Here is a 16,427-nt window from a genome sequence, read left to right as displayed (position 1 = left end):
TGTGTGGTTTTGAAGCAGAAATGGATACAGAATGCGTCTTTTACACGGACAGTTTAGCTTTAAAGCTCTGGATGATGGTCCTCTGGACAAGAGTACGGTCATTTTAATCTACTGTTGATGTGAGCTGGACTACCACCGCCGTGCGTCGCGTCTCAAAAACCACCTGCTGTGCAGCAAACAGCTGATTCAGAGCTCTCCTCCTCTAAAGACAGTCAGTGATGGGAAACGTCCAGCTGAGACATCCTGATAAAGCAGCAACCTGCAACAGCTGATCTGGAGAAAAAAAAGACGTTAGAAACAGTGCTGGAGCACTGCAGGCTGTTTACTCCTGTTTATATGTTTCCTTCTAAACGAAGGTGAGGCTGTCAGATTGAGTGAGAGAGAGAATAAAGGAGTATTAAAAGCAATACATTAAGAAACATAAAATAATCTGTGATGAATATGTGATTAATCACAATTAAATGTTTTGAATGACTGATGGCTCTAATATCTTCACATCTACGAGGGCTGTACATATGATCTTTGTCTCTACAGAAAGCTGAGATGTGAGATTACTACCGAAGTATCAGCATCAAGATATGTGTTACTGTGTCAGAGTAAATTCACATGGAACACAGTAGAAAATTCTTATCTCTTCCTGAAAGAAAACCACACTACTTCCAGTAAAAACCAGAGGATAGCAGCCCAGTTCACCTAGGAATAAGGGAGTGAGAAGTGAACCTGAACAGTCTTACAGGTGTTTTAATAGAGGCGTTACGCAGGTAAGTATCTCAGGAAGCCATCGGCTGATGTTGATGATGGACATCTCTATTAATATTCCGAGTCAGGATGATCCAGGGATCGCCCCCACATTCACCTTAGAAACACCCTGAGGACTCAGAAAGAAGTGAAGTCTAAGATAGTCTATGATAGGAAGAGTAAATCCTTCGATATAAAACCTCCTTCATCTCCATGGAAACTAGCAGGACCTGATTCATTTCAATAGTCACTGGAGAACACAGTAGCAGAGTTTTTTGGAGCTGGAATGAAACTTTTCACCACAAAACAGAAAGGTGAGACATGATTTCTGATTCTGGCTGCTAGCTCCCAGAGTTTCTGTCCCACAGTGATGAGACGGACGTGTTTGTAATCAACAGAGTTTCTGCTTTCATGTGACACCTTGTTTGTGTGGAGAAATTAGTAGAAGCTCCAAAATTAACAGAGCTGTTCTTGTGTTATGTTGCGTATAATTGTTTCGGGTAAAACTGTGTTTGGGATGTCAGTGCTTGGTGGAGTCTTTTAGCGGAGTTTCTCCTGATCGTTTAGCGATGCTACATGTTAGCATTGCTGCTTCCTGGTGTCTGCAAACATCTTCTGTTCTACACGTATCTCATGCTGCCTCCTGTACAGGGGGTTCTGGTGATGAAGATGTTAAATGATGTTCTTCACAGGTTTTATTTCAGCCTCACTAATATGTGACTGAATATTCATCAAGCACAGCTCTGAGAAATGTTAATCTCGGTGTATGCACTCATGAATTGTTGCTCACATGAAAGCTGCTAGAAGCTGAATCCCAGTTTGTCCATCAGAGCAGCTAAGTGCTTTGTTGAAGCACCTTTTGACAGTAAAAATTGTAATTAGTTTGTTAGAACACAGCCTATAAAACATCAGCATCTTTAGTAGGAACTGGGGCTTTAGTCAAGGTGAAGGGAACAATGAACAGTTCCAAATATCGGTCACATTTAGCCCAAAACCGCCAGGCATCTGCTAGAAAGCTGAAGCTGAAGAGGAATTCTTAACACAGCTATGACCCCAAACATGCATCTAAATCAACAAAACAATGGCGTCATCTGGAGATGGGTTAAGCACAAGAGATGCCCTCAAAACCTCACAGATTCAGAGCATGTTTTGTTTTCAAGGAAGACTTTGCTTGTGTTTTTTACTTCCTATATTTTTCCCTCTAACACAGGGATGTGTACACTTTTTTAATATTCATTGTACTTTAAATTTTATTTAATTGCCATAAAGTATAAACCCTGGATATTTTGTTCATTCGGCTGTGCATATACACCCTGGTATAATGAGCAACCTGGAAATGGTGACTGAGGCGAGTCAGTCTCTCTGGGACTTTAATGATGTGGTAAATTAGGTCACCTAGTCTGTAGTAACTTAAGGTAGATGGATAGTTTTCTTTAGGTACTGAAACAAGGATGTCTTCTTAAGGTGGATCTTTTTCCTGATTTGGGTTAACAAGGAACAGATGATCTAAAATCCCCCATAGTTGCCCTGTGCAGGTCTTCAGGACCCTGGAGCTGATTTAATCTGGACCTGCAGCCTTGTTCTGGTCCAGTTTCTTCATTTGACTGTAGGAAACAGACTTGTTTTTGTTGTTGAGGTTTCAGAGTGCAGATGTGAATGGAGATGAGACTGTTCATTGCAGATGCAACATGGTTAGTTGGAGATGTCAGGTTGCAGTAGGATGTTTTCACCACTAGAGGGAGTCAGAGAGGCTCATTAAGCCAGGCAGGGTGGGAAGTTTGGGTCTTGTGGGATCAGTTGCTGTGGTAACTGGATCTATTACAGCCAATAAGTGTTGCTCTTAATTGAATTAAACTAATGAGTGAGTCTTCACCCAATTGAGTTTGAAGATTGGTCTCGCACACACACACACACACACCTACACACACACACACACACACACACACACACACACACACACACTCACAGATCTGGTTTATATAGCTGTGGGGACTTTCCATTAATACAGCAGTTCCCCAGCCCCTTACCTTAGTTCCACATATATGATTGTGACCCATTTATAAACAGGTCTGTTTTAAGAGTTTTGAATTTTAACATTTGCTCTGCTTTCATGCTTCTCCGTTTTAAGTTTAGGCTCCATTTAGTTTGATTTAACAATAAGACACAGTTGCATCTTTGAAGCTCGATGTCCAGTATTTCTGATTGCTAAATATGATCATTAATAATGGAACATTTAAAGCACCCTCTTCAGTCCCTGCTATTAAATCCGGTTCTATGATGTTTACATGAGATTAATGTTACATTTTTATAGTAAGAGAGGAAGTTAAAGGGCTTCAGGTTGGGATTAGATTCACAGCAGCTTAAGTTGGTTAGCAGATGCATTAGGTCAATGAAGGTCCTCACAAGTGTGGAAGCTCAGCCGTGTGTGAGCAGACTGTTAATGTAATTGCTGTGGGCAGTGTGCGGTATAAAGCACACAAACATCAGGCTGGTTTCATCTGACTAAAAGCACCAACATAGCCCTCTCTTTATACACTCACAGGACAGTACAAAACAAAAAACCAGGAACACGAGCAGGATTATGTCTGAACACAGTCCTGGGAAGAATCTCAGCTGCATTTTGTTGCAGTGTGTTAGCCTGTGCAGGTGTTGAGGTTATTTTTCCATCTATAGCATCCTTCACTGTGTCTGTGTGAGTGATGACCTGTGGAGAGGAGGAAACAGTGCAATGCTACAGCCTGAACATGCATAATCAATCAGCTCTCCGTTTGGACTAGAAACATGAAATATGGGTTACAAACACACTGAAGGGAGCTATGAATATCTGTGTGTGAGTACAGGACTCAGATAAATTTAGCAAATACCTCTGGGCCTGAGTAGCAGCCATGCTTAAAAACTTGTGTATATAAGTGGTGGGTAAATATTCCCCTGTGAACCAACTAACTAAAAACATTTAGCTGAATAAAGAGCCCTGGCATTTCCTTTAAAAGTTTGCCATTTGCTAAATTTCTCATAAATCTACTACAGGAATGTCAATTTGGCTGCCACACAACAGTTTTGTGAAGACTTTGGTGAGACTTGGGTATATTCCAACTATGACTGGAAAGATTTATTAACCAACAATCATCACATTACAAAGAGCAACTAAGGCCTTTTATACCCTCCTGCTGCAGATAATTAGCTGGAAAAACCCACTGAGGTGGAACAAGAATACAAAATATCCACAAACATATTACCTAAAACAACCTGCATGAATAAATATTTACATATATACATACCTATAAATAATTCAATAACTAATGTTGATGCATAATTCAAACTACCCCCCTCCCCTCCCTACTTCCCTCCTTTACCTCCCCTGCCCTGCAGGACGACAAGAGGTACATGCTGCCATTACTCTGCTGAGCTTATCATTTTACTTTAGAAGTAGAACAAACAAACACCAAACATTTTTACTATGTTCAATATTTAAATAAAAAAATCTATTACTCTGTGTGCTCATTGAATTAAACTCTGCCAATCATTCAAGTAACATTTGTATGAACAGTGGTGGTGATGGATCCCCAGGTCTCCATCACAAGCAAAGAATATTTCTTTAAAATGACATTAATTACATTCTTTGATGCCTAATCATGCTCACATTATTATTATTTTAATTCATCATATTGTTTTACTCTTTTTACTAATACACTTTTATTGTAATTATTAACTTTTAGCTGTTTGTTTAAGACTATTGTAATGTTTAACTGCACTTAAAGATGAACTGTGAAAGAGTAGCTTGAAACCCACTTAATCTTTTGATCAAGGGATGTAACATAACATTGAGTCCATTGCAGGAAAATTTTGGCTGCATTTTGCTTTTAGAGGTAGAAATATTCACACTGGTGCAGAACAACATGCACGACTGTTTCTTTAAATTATATTTTCTAAATTTAAATAGTGGCGAATTCTTGTTTAGAAAACTATTCTTGATCTACTCCCAACTTATTAGTACATGTTCATCTTGCAAAAACCACAGGACTGTTATCTTTACTTTCTTTTGTCTATTTTCGCAACTGTACTCAATACTGAATCAGGTAAAAAATGCTTCTATACATGCTACTATATCAGCTTGGAAAAATTTGGAAATCATCTGAATCTTACAGTCAGTATCACTAAATGAGTCCAAGCACATTTTAAACATATTGGAACAGAAAAGTCCTGCTGTAAATGTAATGTTTAAATATTTTCCCTGCTTGACAAGCAAAGACTGGGGATTGATTATTCAGATGTTTTTCTTTTAACTTTTCATTCAGATTTCAAGATTTATTTTAATTTGGGCTTAAATTAAAATAAAAGAAAAAGTCAGGCTTAAATGGTCAATCTGCTGAAGAAGATTCAGGGAAGACCTTTGTTTTTTATTTATCTTTTGACCATTATACTTTACCCTTTCTTTTTTTCCTGTTTCAAGTTCAAGAACCTTTTTTATCCCCTGCGGGCATTTAGCTTTACAGCCAGTAGAACAACATGAATAATAAAAACACGTATCACAACGAATAATTTAAAAACGCAGTTCCTGCAGGAATCAATGAATCTTTTAGTCTGTTAGACTACAGCTCGGCAACAGGTATCTCCGTCCAGAAGTTCATGACAGTTGGGATGCGAGATGTGGGGGTGATCAGGGGTCGGAGAGTCGACGGGTTGTAAATACACAGGCAGAAATTGTTACATGACAGATAACAGCTCACTGGCCACCAGCAAGATGGAAAACGATACAGATTCACAAAGCACCTACACCACAGAGCAGTCTTTGGCTTTTTCCCTCCTGAATCCCCTCAGCTACACAACGCAGTGGTGGAAGAACAAGGTGGCCCTGAACCGTATCAGCCTGAACTGCTTTGTTGCGCTGTTTTGTGTCAACAGCTCCGAAAGGCTCTGGCAAGCTGTGGCAACTGCAGGAAGTCCCGCTGCAAATTGCCGCTGCCACGATTTGAGCTGCTGTCTGCCACCAGATGAGGATCAGCAGGTAAAAAATAAAGTATTTTTTAAAAGCTCTGTAAAAGTCCAAAAGTCTGAAACTAATTAATCTAAAGCCTCTTTTCCACCAACGGGTGCGGGTCAGGTCGGGACGGTCAGGGTGTGGATATGGTTAGTAAACTTTTATCTTGTTGAGTTTCCACAGCCAAGTGTAACCTTACCTGAGAGGCGGAGTATCAGTGGGATAGCAATAGACACCTCAACTACATAATAGCATGACGCCATCGCAGCGCCTTCCTTAAAGTGTAACCAAAACACGACTCAGAAACAAAGGAGAATGGCGGTCATCTAACAGTTTGGCTGTGTCCAAATGTCCACCCTACTCCTTAACCCCTCGTTCACTACGTAGGGCTGCACTATATAGCACACTACATAGTGACTCATTCTCTTGGTGATTTGGACATGAAGCTGCCTATTTTTTCCTCGCCGCAGACCATGTGACTACAAGCCATCACCACGGCAACCACAATGCACATCAAGATGTCATTCTAAATCCAATCCAAAGTTGTGTGTAAATATTTTTATTTTTATTCCTTATGCTGAATTTTATTCTTTGTTGCATATCTATTCAATAAAAAATGTTTTTTTTTGCCTCCTTGCACCATGTTGAGCTTCTGCCCACAATGCATTGTGGTCTATATTGACCCGTCTAGGGACCATCGATGCTCACTGCTTTTCAAGATGCATTGCGGGTAATTTTGAGTGCCCTGCTTTTTTCTCTCTGGATGTAGGGAGTAGGGTACACATTCATACACAGCCTTTGTTTTCTTTCTTCTTGACGTTGCATTATAACGTCATTTTAAGACGTTATAATGCAGAATTACAAGCATACCAGAAACTTATACATATTTTGTGGCAGGATGGGTATCATATGTGGAAAGTGCCTCAAACAAAAGTATTTCCTCTTCATGTCAAAGCCGAGTACAAAACAGCAGACACAGATATCTAGGAGTTAACATTACTAACAATTCCTTTAAGAAAACATTGTCATTTAAAGACTGTTTCATTTATTGAGACCACCAAGGAAAATACATGTCGAACTTTTCATTAACACTGAAAACTGCCGTCACCATGGTGATCGGCGGTAGAGGTTGAATTTGTTGAATAGCCAACCAGTTTCACCGTGATCACATTTACACTGAGAAACTTGAGAATGTTTTGTTCATTTGCTGCTTCACATAAAACATGGCTTGCATACAAACGTATTATTTGACTGACTTTGTGGTTTCTGTTCAAGAATTAAACAAATGAACAAGACCATTTTTAAAAACTTTAATTTGTACTCTTCTCTTTGTTGCTTGCTGTCGTCTTTCAAACTTTTCCAGATCATCCTTTGTCTTTTCTCAGGAATGCAGACAAACACGAAGATGGACAGGACATAGGCTGGGGACAATAAGTTGTCTTTTACTTAGGACAGGACAAAATTAGCTTCAGTTACATGTCCATTAACAACAGACAAACGTGAAGTGTCTGGTCTGGTCCAGGGGTACAGTAACATTAAACCACTGCAGTTTGCTGCGTTTTAGTAATGCATTGCCTTAATTTTTCATAAATAAATATATTCAAAATTAGAGCAACCCACTATAAATAGACTTGGAAAACGTATGAAACTAAGCAGCAACACATTTAGCCTGTTGTTCAAAATCAGCAGGCAGTCTCCAAATTACACACACACCTCTTTATACACAATGGCAAATCAGGGAGAATTTATAAGCATAAAAACATCTACATAAGTAAAACCCTTCACATGATATAATTATAATGTTGATTTAAACAAACAACATTTTTTAAAAAAAATTAAGAATTTGTGATATAATAAAACTTCATATGTTATATATGTTATGTGTAGACCAGTGTTTCTCAAATCTTTTGAGCCACAAGATAAGATATGTTTGTTCCTGACCCCCAACTTGGTGATTGTATGATATAGTGTCATATAAGTCATCCTGCAGCCATGCTCTAAATGTAAGGCTGGAAAACTTTCAGAATCTTCATAAATAAGGAGGATAGTGGTTTTTGGTGGTTCACCAATATGTAAAGGCACCTACATGCCCAAAATAAGCTTTACTCACACAGTTAATCTCAATTTCAGATTTTTAATATGGCATGTGTACTAACGTTGTTGTTTATGTGTTAGTGTTAAAAAATTAAGGTGCTAATTTCAAAGATTTATCTCGTCATTAATAGTTTACTTTTGACAGCCCTGTAAAAAAATCACAAATTTATTTGGTGAATGTAGGCTATATAGTTTTTTACAGTTATCTGCAACCCCCTGAAATGATCTCAACCCGTTTGTGAACCACTGGTCTAAACTAGGCGCTCAAGAGATGGACATCTTTTGCTACCCGCTAAAGAGTTGCCCCTCCCCCATCCTTAAAACAAAAACAAAACCACATCTAAATGTTACTACATAGTTGTTTAGACTAAAATAAGACTAAATGATAAAGATTACCACCACCACACTATCATTTTGCTGATTTTAATGACATTCTAAATAGTTTAGGCTAACATGTCTGGAATTATACTAATGGATTGCTATATCATCAGCACACAGCATGTGTAGCTCCATATTTGTAACACCAGATCTCTTAGATTAATCTCCACAGGGAGATGATACAAGCAGGGGCAGCATAATGACTTAGAGGGACGTAATTTCAACTCGTGGCTAAACTAACTGACAAGTCTTCAGGGTCTGAGATATTTTCCAAGCTGAATTAATTTCAGTGAACCTGCTGTACATTCATTTCAACAATAACAACAGCCAACAAACATAATTTATAAAGGTAAATAAAAGTGTGATCAATCACCGACTCCATGCCTACACAGACACTACTTCAGTTTGATCAACTCGGCAGTGGCTCCGCCAGAATATGAAAGTAAATAGTTATAAAAATTAACTCCAACATAGAGCGGCTGAGTGAATGTGGTCTGGACTCTGTCAAGGAGAGTCATGGTTTCAGAGATGCTGTAGAAAGACAGCATACCTGCTCTGTGGTCCAGATACACTCCTATTCTGGAGGAAGGAGGACCTGAGACTGGAGTTTGGACTTTGTTGCAGCGCAAAGTATAACTGTTTGCATCACAACGTAACGACCAAGATTTGTCATTGAATCCGAATCCACATTCATGTGAGTTCCCTGCTCTGCTGATATTCTTGTAAGCGACTGCTATCTCAACTCCTCTTCCTCTCCACTCCACCTCCCAGTAACAACGTCCAGTCAGACTCTCTCTGCTCAGGACCTGCCACCATCCAGTGAATCTGTCTGGATGACTAGGATAAGACTGACTCATTAATTGAATAAGTTTCATTAATGTTGCTTTTCTGTTTCCCTCAGATAATAACAGATATGTGTTTGCTGTGTTTGGATCCAGTGTGATTTCTGTTGAATATTTTAGGAAGTCATCTCTGCTCTTTGGTTCTGGTTCAGACAGTAAAACATCCACATCAGTGACTGCCAGTGAGATGTTTGTCCATTTCTCTGTCAGGATGTCCTGTAGTTTATCTCTGGTCTCTGACACAGCTGCTGTCACATCCTCAAAGTATCTGAGAGGACGAATATTGATGCTGGATGAGTGTGTAGACTCACTGAGTGCTGACAGTGAGGGGTAGTTGTGTAGAAACTGGTTGTGATCCTCTGTGTGTGAGAGCTGCTCCAGCTCGCCGTCTTTCCTCTTCAGCTCAGTGATCTCCTGCTCCAGCTTCTCCTGAAGCTCTTTGACTCGACTCACTTCAGTTTCCTGCTGGGATCTGATCTGCTGCTTCACATCAGAGCTTATTTTCTGGATGAGACGGATCAGCTCAGTGAAGATCTTCTCACTGTCCTCCACTGCTTTATCAGCGAAGCCATTGATGACCTCCACCTCCTGTTGAAGCAGCTTCACATCTTTCTCTCCGTCCTGGATTCTCTGCTGGATTTGTTGTCGTCTCGCCTCCAGCTCCTTCTGCTTCTCAGCTCTTTCTGCTGCAGCTGGAACTGTTTCATGACCTTTATGTTCATCCATTAAGCAGAGATAACAGATACTCTGCTGATCAGTACGACAGAAAATCTTCATCACCTCATCATGACGAGAACAGATGAGCTGCTGGAGATTCTTGGAGGGCTCCACCAGCTTGTGTTTCTTTAACTGAACTATGTCATAATGATGTTGGAGATGTTTCTCACAGTAAGAAACCAGACAGACCAGACAGGACTTGATGGCTTTCAGCTTCCTCCCAGTGCAGACGTCACAGGCCACGTCTTCAGGTCCAGCATAGCAGTGATCAGCTGGAGCAGCTTGGAGTCCAGTCTTCTTCAGCTTCTCCACTAACTCTGCTAACAGGATGTTTTTCTCCAGCACAGGCCTCGGTTTGAACGTTTTCCTGCACCGAGGACAGCTGTGGATTCTTTTATGATCCTCTTCATCCCAGCAGGTTTTAATACAGACCATACAGTAGCTGTGTCCACAGGGAATAGTAACCGGATCCTTCAGTAGATCCCCACAGATTGAACAAGAAATGTTTTCTTGGTCCAGCTGAACTCCTCTCTGTGCCATTTCAGCTCTCAATAACAATGACTCCGTTAGTTTTGCTTCCTGATAAATGAAACTCAGTTGAGATCTTACCCAGCAACATAAGTGCGCAGTGAATGAGGCCAATCAGCTCCTACGCTTCAGCAAAAGTTGGTACCACCCATATACAAGCTTAGATTCAAAAGGGAGGGGCAAAAGCAAATATGCGGACATAGTGGAGACGCTGTGTTTCATTAGCAGGAAGAAGGAGGAGTTGTAATACGTTCACTTATTGCAGGAAGAGGAGCAGTTTGTAGTCTGTACAAGATAACTGCTTCAAAGTGTCTGGTCAGCTCACTTTATAAGAGATACGTTTTTTAATTCTTTAGGTTTAGAGATGGATACCACATTTTCCTATTTAGCTTATCTGCTTTCCTAAAATAGTGAGATTAAATGTTTTGATGATTACAAAAGCTCAAAGAAATACATAGAAAAACTGCTGTAGAAGTAAGTCCATTCCCAGACATCCATCCATCCATCCATTTTCTGCTGCTTATCCGGGGTCGGGTTGCAGGGGCAGCTGCCTAAGAAGGGAAACCCAGACTTCCCTCTCCCCGGCCACATTCACCAGCTCATCCAGAGGGATCCCGAGGCGTTCCCAGGCGAGCCAAGAGATGTAGTCCGTCCAGCGCGTCTTAGGTCTTCCCCGGGGCCTCTTTCTGGTGGGACGTGCCCGGAACACCTCACCAGGGAGGCGTCCAGGAGGCATCCTAACCAGATGCCCGAGCCACCTCGTCTGGCTCCTCTCGATGTGGAGGAGCAGGGGCTCTACTCTGAGCCCCTCCCGGATCACCGAGCTTCTCACCCTATCTCTAAGGGAGAGCCCGGCCTCCCTGCGGAGAAAACTAATTTCGGCCGCTTGTACTCGCGATCTTGTTCTTTCGGTCACTACCCACAGCTCGTGACCATAGGTGAGGGTAGGAACGTAGATCGACCGGTAAATCGAGAGCTTTGCCTTTTGGCTCAACTCCCTCTTCACCACGACAGACCAATGCAGAGTCCGCATCACTGCAGACGCTGCACCGATTCGCTTGTACCGATGCGGAGTCCGCATCCCTGCAGACGCTGCACCGATTCACCTGTTGATCTCCTGCTCCATCCTTCCCTCACTCATGAACAAGACCCCGAGATACGTGAACTCCTCAATTTGGGGCAGGACCCTATTGCAGACCCGGAGAGAGCACTCCACCCTTTTCCGGCTGAGAACCATGGTCTTGCATTTAGAGGTGCTGCTTCCCATCCCAGGCGCTTTGACATTCGGCTGCGAATCGCTCCAGTGAGAGGTTACCCATAAAGGTTATGAACATAATCGGTGACGAGTCCAACCCGCACTGGAAACGATTCTGATTTACTGCCGGCAATGCGGACCAAGCTCTGAAAACCAGTCGTACAGGGACTGGACAGCTTGTACAAGCAAGTTGAAAAAGTACCCCCCACAAGAGTCCCAGGGTAACACGGTTGAATGCCTTCTCCAAATCCACAAAACACATGTAGATTGGTTGGGCAAACTCCCATGCCCCCTCAAAGACCCTAAAGACAGTGTAGAGCTGGTCCACTGTTCCACGACTAGGACGAAATCCACACTGCTCCTCCTCAATCCAAGGTTCGACTATCCAACGGACCCTCCTCTCAAGCACCCCTGAATAGACCTTACTGGGGAGGCTGAGGAGTGTGATCCCCCTTTAGTTGGAGCACACCCTCCGGTCCCTCTTTTTGTAGAAGGGGACCACCACCCCAGTCTGCCAGTCCAGGGGAACTGTCCCCGATGTCCACGCGATGCTGCAGAGGCGTGTCAGCCAAAACAGCCCTACAGCATCCAGAGCCTTAAGGAGCTCTGGTTGGACCTCATCCACCCCCGGGGCCTTGCCACCGAGGAGCTTTTTAACCACCTCAGCGACCTCAGCCCCAGAGATAGGAGAGCCAGCACCAGCTACCCCAGACTCTGCTTCTTCATCGGAAGACGTGTTGATGGGGTTGAGAAGGTCTTCGAAGTATTCCTTCCACCGCCTCACAACGTCCCGAGTCGAGGTCAGCAGCCCCCCATCCCCACTGTACATAGTGTTGACAGAGCACTGCTTTCCCCTCCTGAGCCGCCGGATGGTGGACCAGAATCTTCTCGAAGCCGTCCGGAAGTCATGGCCTCTACAAACTCCTCCCATGCCCGAGTTTTTGCCTTAGCGACCGCCAAAGCTGCGCTCCGCTTAGCCCACCGATACCCATCAGCTGCCTCAGCTCGACCGGGCCCCATGGGCAAAGGCCCAGCCACCAGGCGCTCGCCTCTGTGCCCCACCTCCAGGCCTGGCTGACCCACGTCCGGGCAAGGGAAACCTTGGTCCTTGCTTTCTCATCATCAAAGAGGTGATTTGAGCCGCACTTCGTCTGGTCCCTCCCCTAGGCACCTGTTTGCCATGGGTGACCCTACCAGGGGCATGAGCCCCCGACAACATAGCCGCTAGGATCGTCAGGATGCACAAACTCCTCCACCACGAAAAGGTGGTGGCTCAGGGAGGAGCCATTCCCAGACAGTGGTTGCAAATTCAGTTACATGCATTCCTTCTTTTGTGGAATTACTATTAAACTAACTAAAATAACCTCTGGGATTTCTCCAGAAAAACTCACAAATAGAATCCTTGGACCCAAAAAGGTCCCGCAGAAAAAGTGCTATAAAAATCATATCATCATTATTATTATTATTATTATTATTATTATTTTACTTTTATAACTTAAATCTTTACACAAGCTTCAGTCATAATCTTATCTAGAAGGTTTTAGAAATTTTCTGACTACTCTATGGAGGTTCACCACCTGTGGGAAGGAAAGTTTTAATCTGGTTCATTGGAAATTGGGCGGTGGCTGAAGGCAAGCTCATTGGTGATTCAGTCCTCAGCTACAGAAATTAGTTCTAGAGAAGAAGGAGTCTGAGCTGGTGTGCAATGTTGAGGGGTTCCAGATAGATATAGTCAGACTCACATCATGACACAGTTTGGGCTCTAGAACCAGTCTCATTGATAGGATTGGACCATTTTCAACTCTGTGGTTGAGCTCCTACTGAGGACTCCTTTGTTCTGCTGGGAGATATCAATGCTTACGTAATGTCTTTTTATTTTCTTTACCTAGGATGGCTACTGAAAAGATGACCAGCCTCATTGTTTGTGTGATTTGACTAAGTTTTTGTTAAATAGGCAAGGCAAGGCAATTTATTTGTACAACACATTTCATATACAGGACTATTCAAAGTGCTTTACATAAAACAAAAGCATTACAGATATTAAGAAATAGTAAAAGGTGGCAACACATAGAAAGAATCACAATAAAATAATAAATTACATTAAAATGACTAAAAGCAAGATGAGTGAAAAAGTTACCGTGCAGATTTCATACATAGGCTCATGAGAAAAGAAATGTTTTTAACCTGGATTTAAAAATGTCTACATTTGGTGAAAGTTTAATCTCCACTGGCAATTTGTTCCACTTGTCTGCAGTGTAACAGCTAAATGCTGCTTCTCCATGTTTAGTCTGGACTCTGGTATGGACTAATGACCAGAGTCTTTGGATCTAAGAGCTCTGCTAGGTTTATATTCTCTGAACATATCACAGATGTATTCTGGGCCTAAAACATTCTGGGATGTAAAAGATCAGAAGGGTTTAAAATCTATTCTGTGACTGACTGGAAGCCAGTGTAAAGTGTAAAGATTTCAAAACTGGTGTGATGTGTTCAGAGCTCTTAGTCCTGGTTAAAACTCTAGCAGCAGCATTTTGGATGAGCTGCAGATGCTTAATGCTCTTTTTAGGAAGTCCTGTTAAAAGACCATTTCAGTAATCCAGCCTACTGGATGCAAAAGTGATGGAGTGTATTATACTACAGGTTGCTGTCCATCTGAGGTCATATTTACACCATTTTAAAATCTTTTAAGGATTTGTTGATTATTTCATGTGAAACCTCATATTTAAAGGATGGTGTAATTTCTTTGTGCCATGACTATGTGTAGCTTAGTCCTGTGTGATGACTCTGATGCATTGTGAGGATGTTGTTCAGGTTTTTAGGTGTAATTTTGTCCTCGCAGATGTAGAAATATCATATGGATATGTGTGTGAGTGTGTGTTTGTTTTTGCCTGTCAAGAATCAAAATATTTTTTTTTTCCTTGAGCATAAATCTTGAGCATAAACCTGTAGTGTGTGTATGTATGTGTGTTAGCACACATATCTATTACCCATGAGGCTTTGCAGCTGAAAGCCCCCTCTGGGGCAGCTATAAAACACACAGGTGGTGTCAGGGGGAAGGCAGGGTGTGTTTGACAAGGAAAGTATACTGCATAATATTCTTTTTCTTTTTCTTCTTTCTTATTCCCTTTTTCATAATTTACATTTTTTTTGCATTTATTTTTTTTCATGCATTTTCGTTCCACTCTGCTGTCATTTGCCTTTAACTTTGCTTATGTAATTTCCCATTTTCCCTTTTTTCCTCCCACTCTATTTTTTTATTTTGCCTTTTGCCCTGTCCTTGACAATCTTTATTTTTCCCCTCATTGCCCTTTTCTATCCTTTATCTGTCTAAATGTTCATTACACTTTCACACCAAGAGATCCCTTTTCTTAATTTTACTATTTTTGTTGAAGCTATTCAAACAGCAAATTATTCAGCTTATTCAAGAAAGGGGTGCTCAGAAAGAAAATTTCAACATCTTTAATAACTTCAGAAATATTTGGGTTTTTTAGCTAAATTTCAATGGGCTGAACCTTTGAAACCGTTTCAAGCATAAGCTACTTCAAAATGTTTCTCCATCCACAAAAAAACACCCAGAGACACCATTCGAACTTCAAAATCAGTGATTGGACTATAGTTCTGATGTTCTGATTTTCTTTATATACAAAACAGTTTTAGAAATATTCACCTTTAGCTCAAATTCAGATTCAGTAAAACTGCATTTATAATGGGTTGCTATGGAATGGAATGTTGGGAATAGAGTGGGAGAAGACAAAAAAAATAATCCAAATACTGCTTTTAACCTGCCACTGTGTGCACAACTATTGCAGTATGTGCATCATTTTACATTCAAAATGCAGGGAAATGTCTCCGCTCTCTCACAATGTGACTTTCATTACCATCAAACTTTGTCCTGAAAACCCCTGAATCCACAGAGTATCCTCTAACAGCTTCTTAGACTCCCATATTAACTGATAGCATTTTTTGGTAGAAAAGCTCATGTTACCATTATTTTTAACTCACTCTAACATCAACAGCTTTTAACAACGAGAAACAAATGACACACTGACATGTTCATCAATGCCTTGATCTTTGTGTGGTTGGAAAACGGTTTCAGTGGGAAACGGGGTTTGTTCTTAAAGTGAGACGTTTCCAGCAAAATCACAGTGCAAGTTCAGTCCAAGTGAAGATTGTGACCTTTCACTTCATATTGCATTTTGACTTCGGATGTTTTAATTTTCTTGAAACGATGTGTTAAGTAGAAGGTTAATCTAACACAAGTCAGCTATTTAAACAAATTCTTGCTGTATCAAGTTTTTAGCTAATTCAGCCCATGATCACCATGAGCATTCACACTTTTCTTAGAAAAGCATTTTCTAGTTTCCTTTGCTGATCCTTCTACATCCTTTTTTTCTTCCATTTGTCTTTCCTCTCTCTTCTTTCTTTCCCTTCTTTGCTTTCACTTTTTTTAGCTTTCATTTTTCACATTATTACTTTTCTCTTTTTTCCTTTCCATTCTCCTGCTAATTTTCACCTAAATTTTCTCTTCTCATTTTCCTAACCTCACATCTTTTTTTTTTAAATTTTTTCCACTGTCTTTTCTTTATTTGTGTCTTTTTTCCCCGGAATTTTCTTCTTTGGCTCTTTTCTTATTTTCCATTATTTCTTGTCTTTTTCCCCTTTTTGACCTTTCCTACCTTTTCTTAGGAGGATTTGCTCTCCGTTCATGTTTTGCAGAAATTCAGGTTTTCCAGTCGTCCACTTGTCAGTTTTCATCATGCTGCTACACAATCCCGCTGCACATTGATCTCTATACTCTAATATGTTGTATGTTTTAACGATTGGAGCATAAATCAGGTTTGCAGAAAGAAGAAGGAAAACAATCCACACACATCAAACACTAACTTGCAGCCACACAGGA

At 41.2% G+C, this 16,427-nt stretch overlaps 1 protein-coding gene across 1 annotated transcript; it reads right to left on the bottom strand.

The window, feature by feature from the left end:
• Nucleotides 1-6,756: 6,756 nt before the first annotated feature.
• Nucleotides 6,757-10,311, bottom strand: LOC121639773 (tripartite motif-containing protein 16-like). Its single transcript, XM_041985257.1, has one exon. The coding sequence runs from the start codon at nucleotides 10,285-10,287 to the stop codon at nucleotides 8,584-8,586; it is 1,704 nt and encodes a 567-aa protein (XP_041841191.1). The 5' UTR covers nucleotides 10,288-10,311; the 3' UTR covers nucleotides 6,757-8,583.
• Nucleotides 10,312-16,427: the final 6,116 nt, after the last annotated feature.

Source organism: Melanotaenia boesemani, chromosome 5, assembly GCF_017639745.1.
Source record: "Melanotaenia boesemani isolate fMelBoe1 chromosome 5, fMelBoe1.pri, whole genome shotgun sequence".
Taxonomy (NCBI): Eukaryota; Metazoa; Chordata; class Actinopteri; order Atheriniformes; family Melanotaeniidae; genus Melanotaenia; species Melanotaenia boesemani.
Note: the sequence above shows the minus strand (reverse complement) of the source record. Positions and strands in the feature narration are given on the sequence as shown.

Bases quoted from the DNA above. Each gene is read 5' to 3' on its own strand.
- LOC121639773 (XM_041985257.1), bottom strand. From the start codon at position 10,287: ATGGCACAGAGAGGAGTTCAGCTGGACCAAGAAAACATTTCTTGTTCA.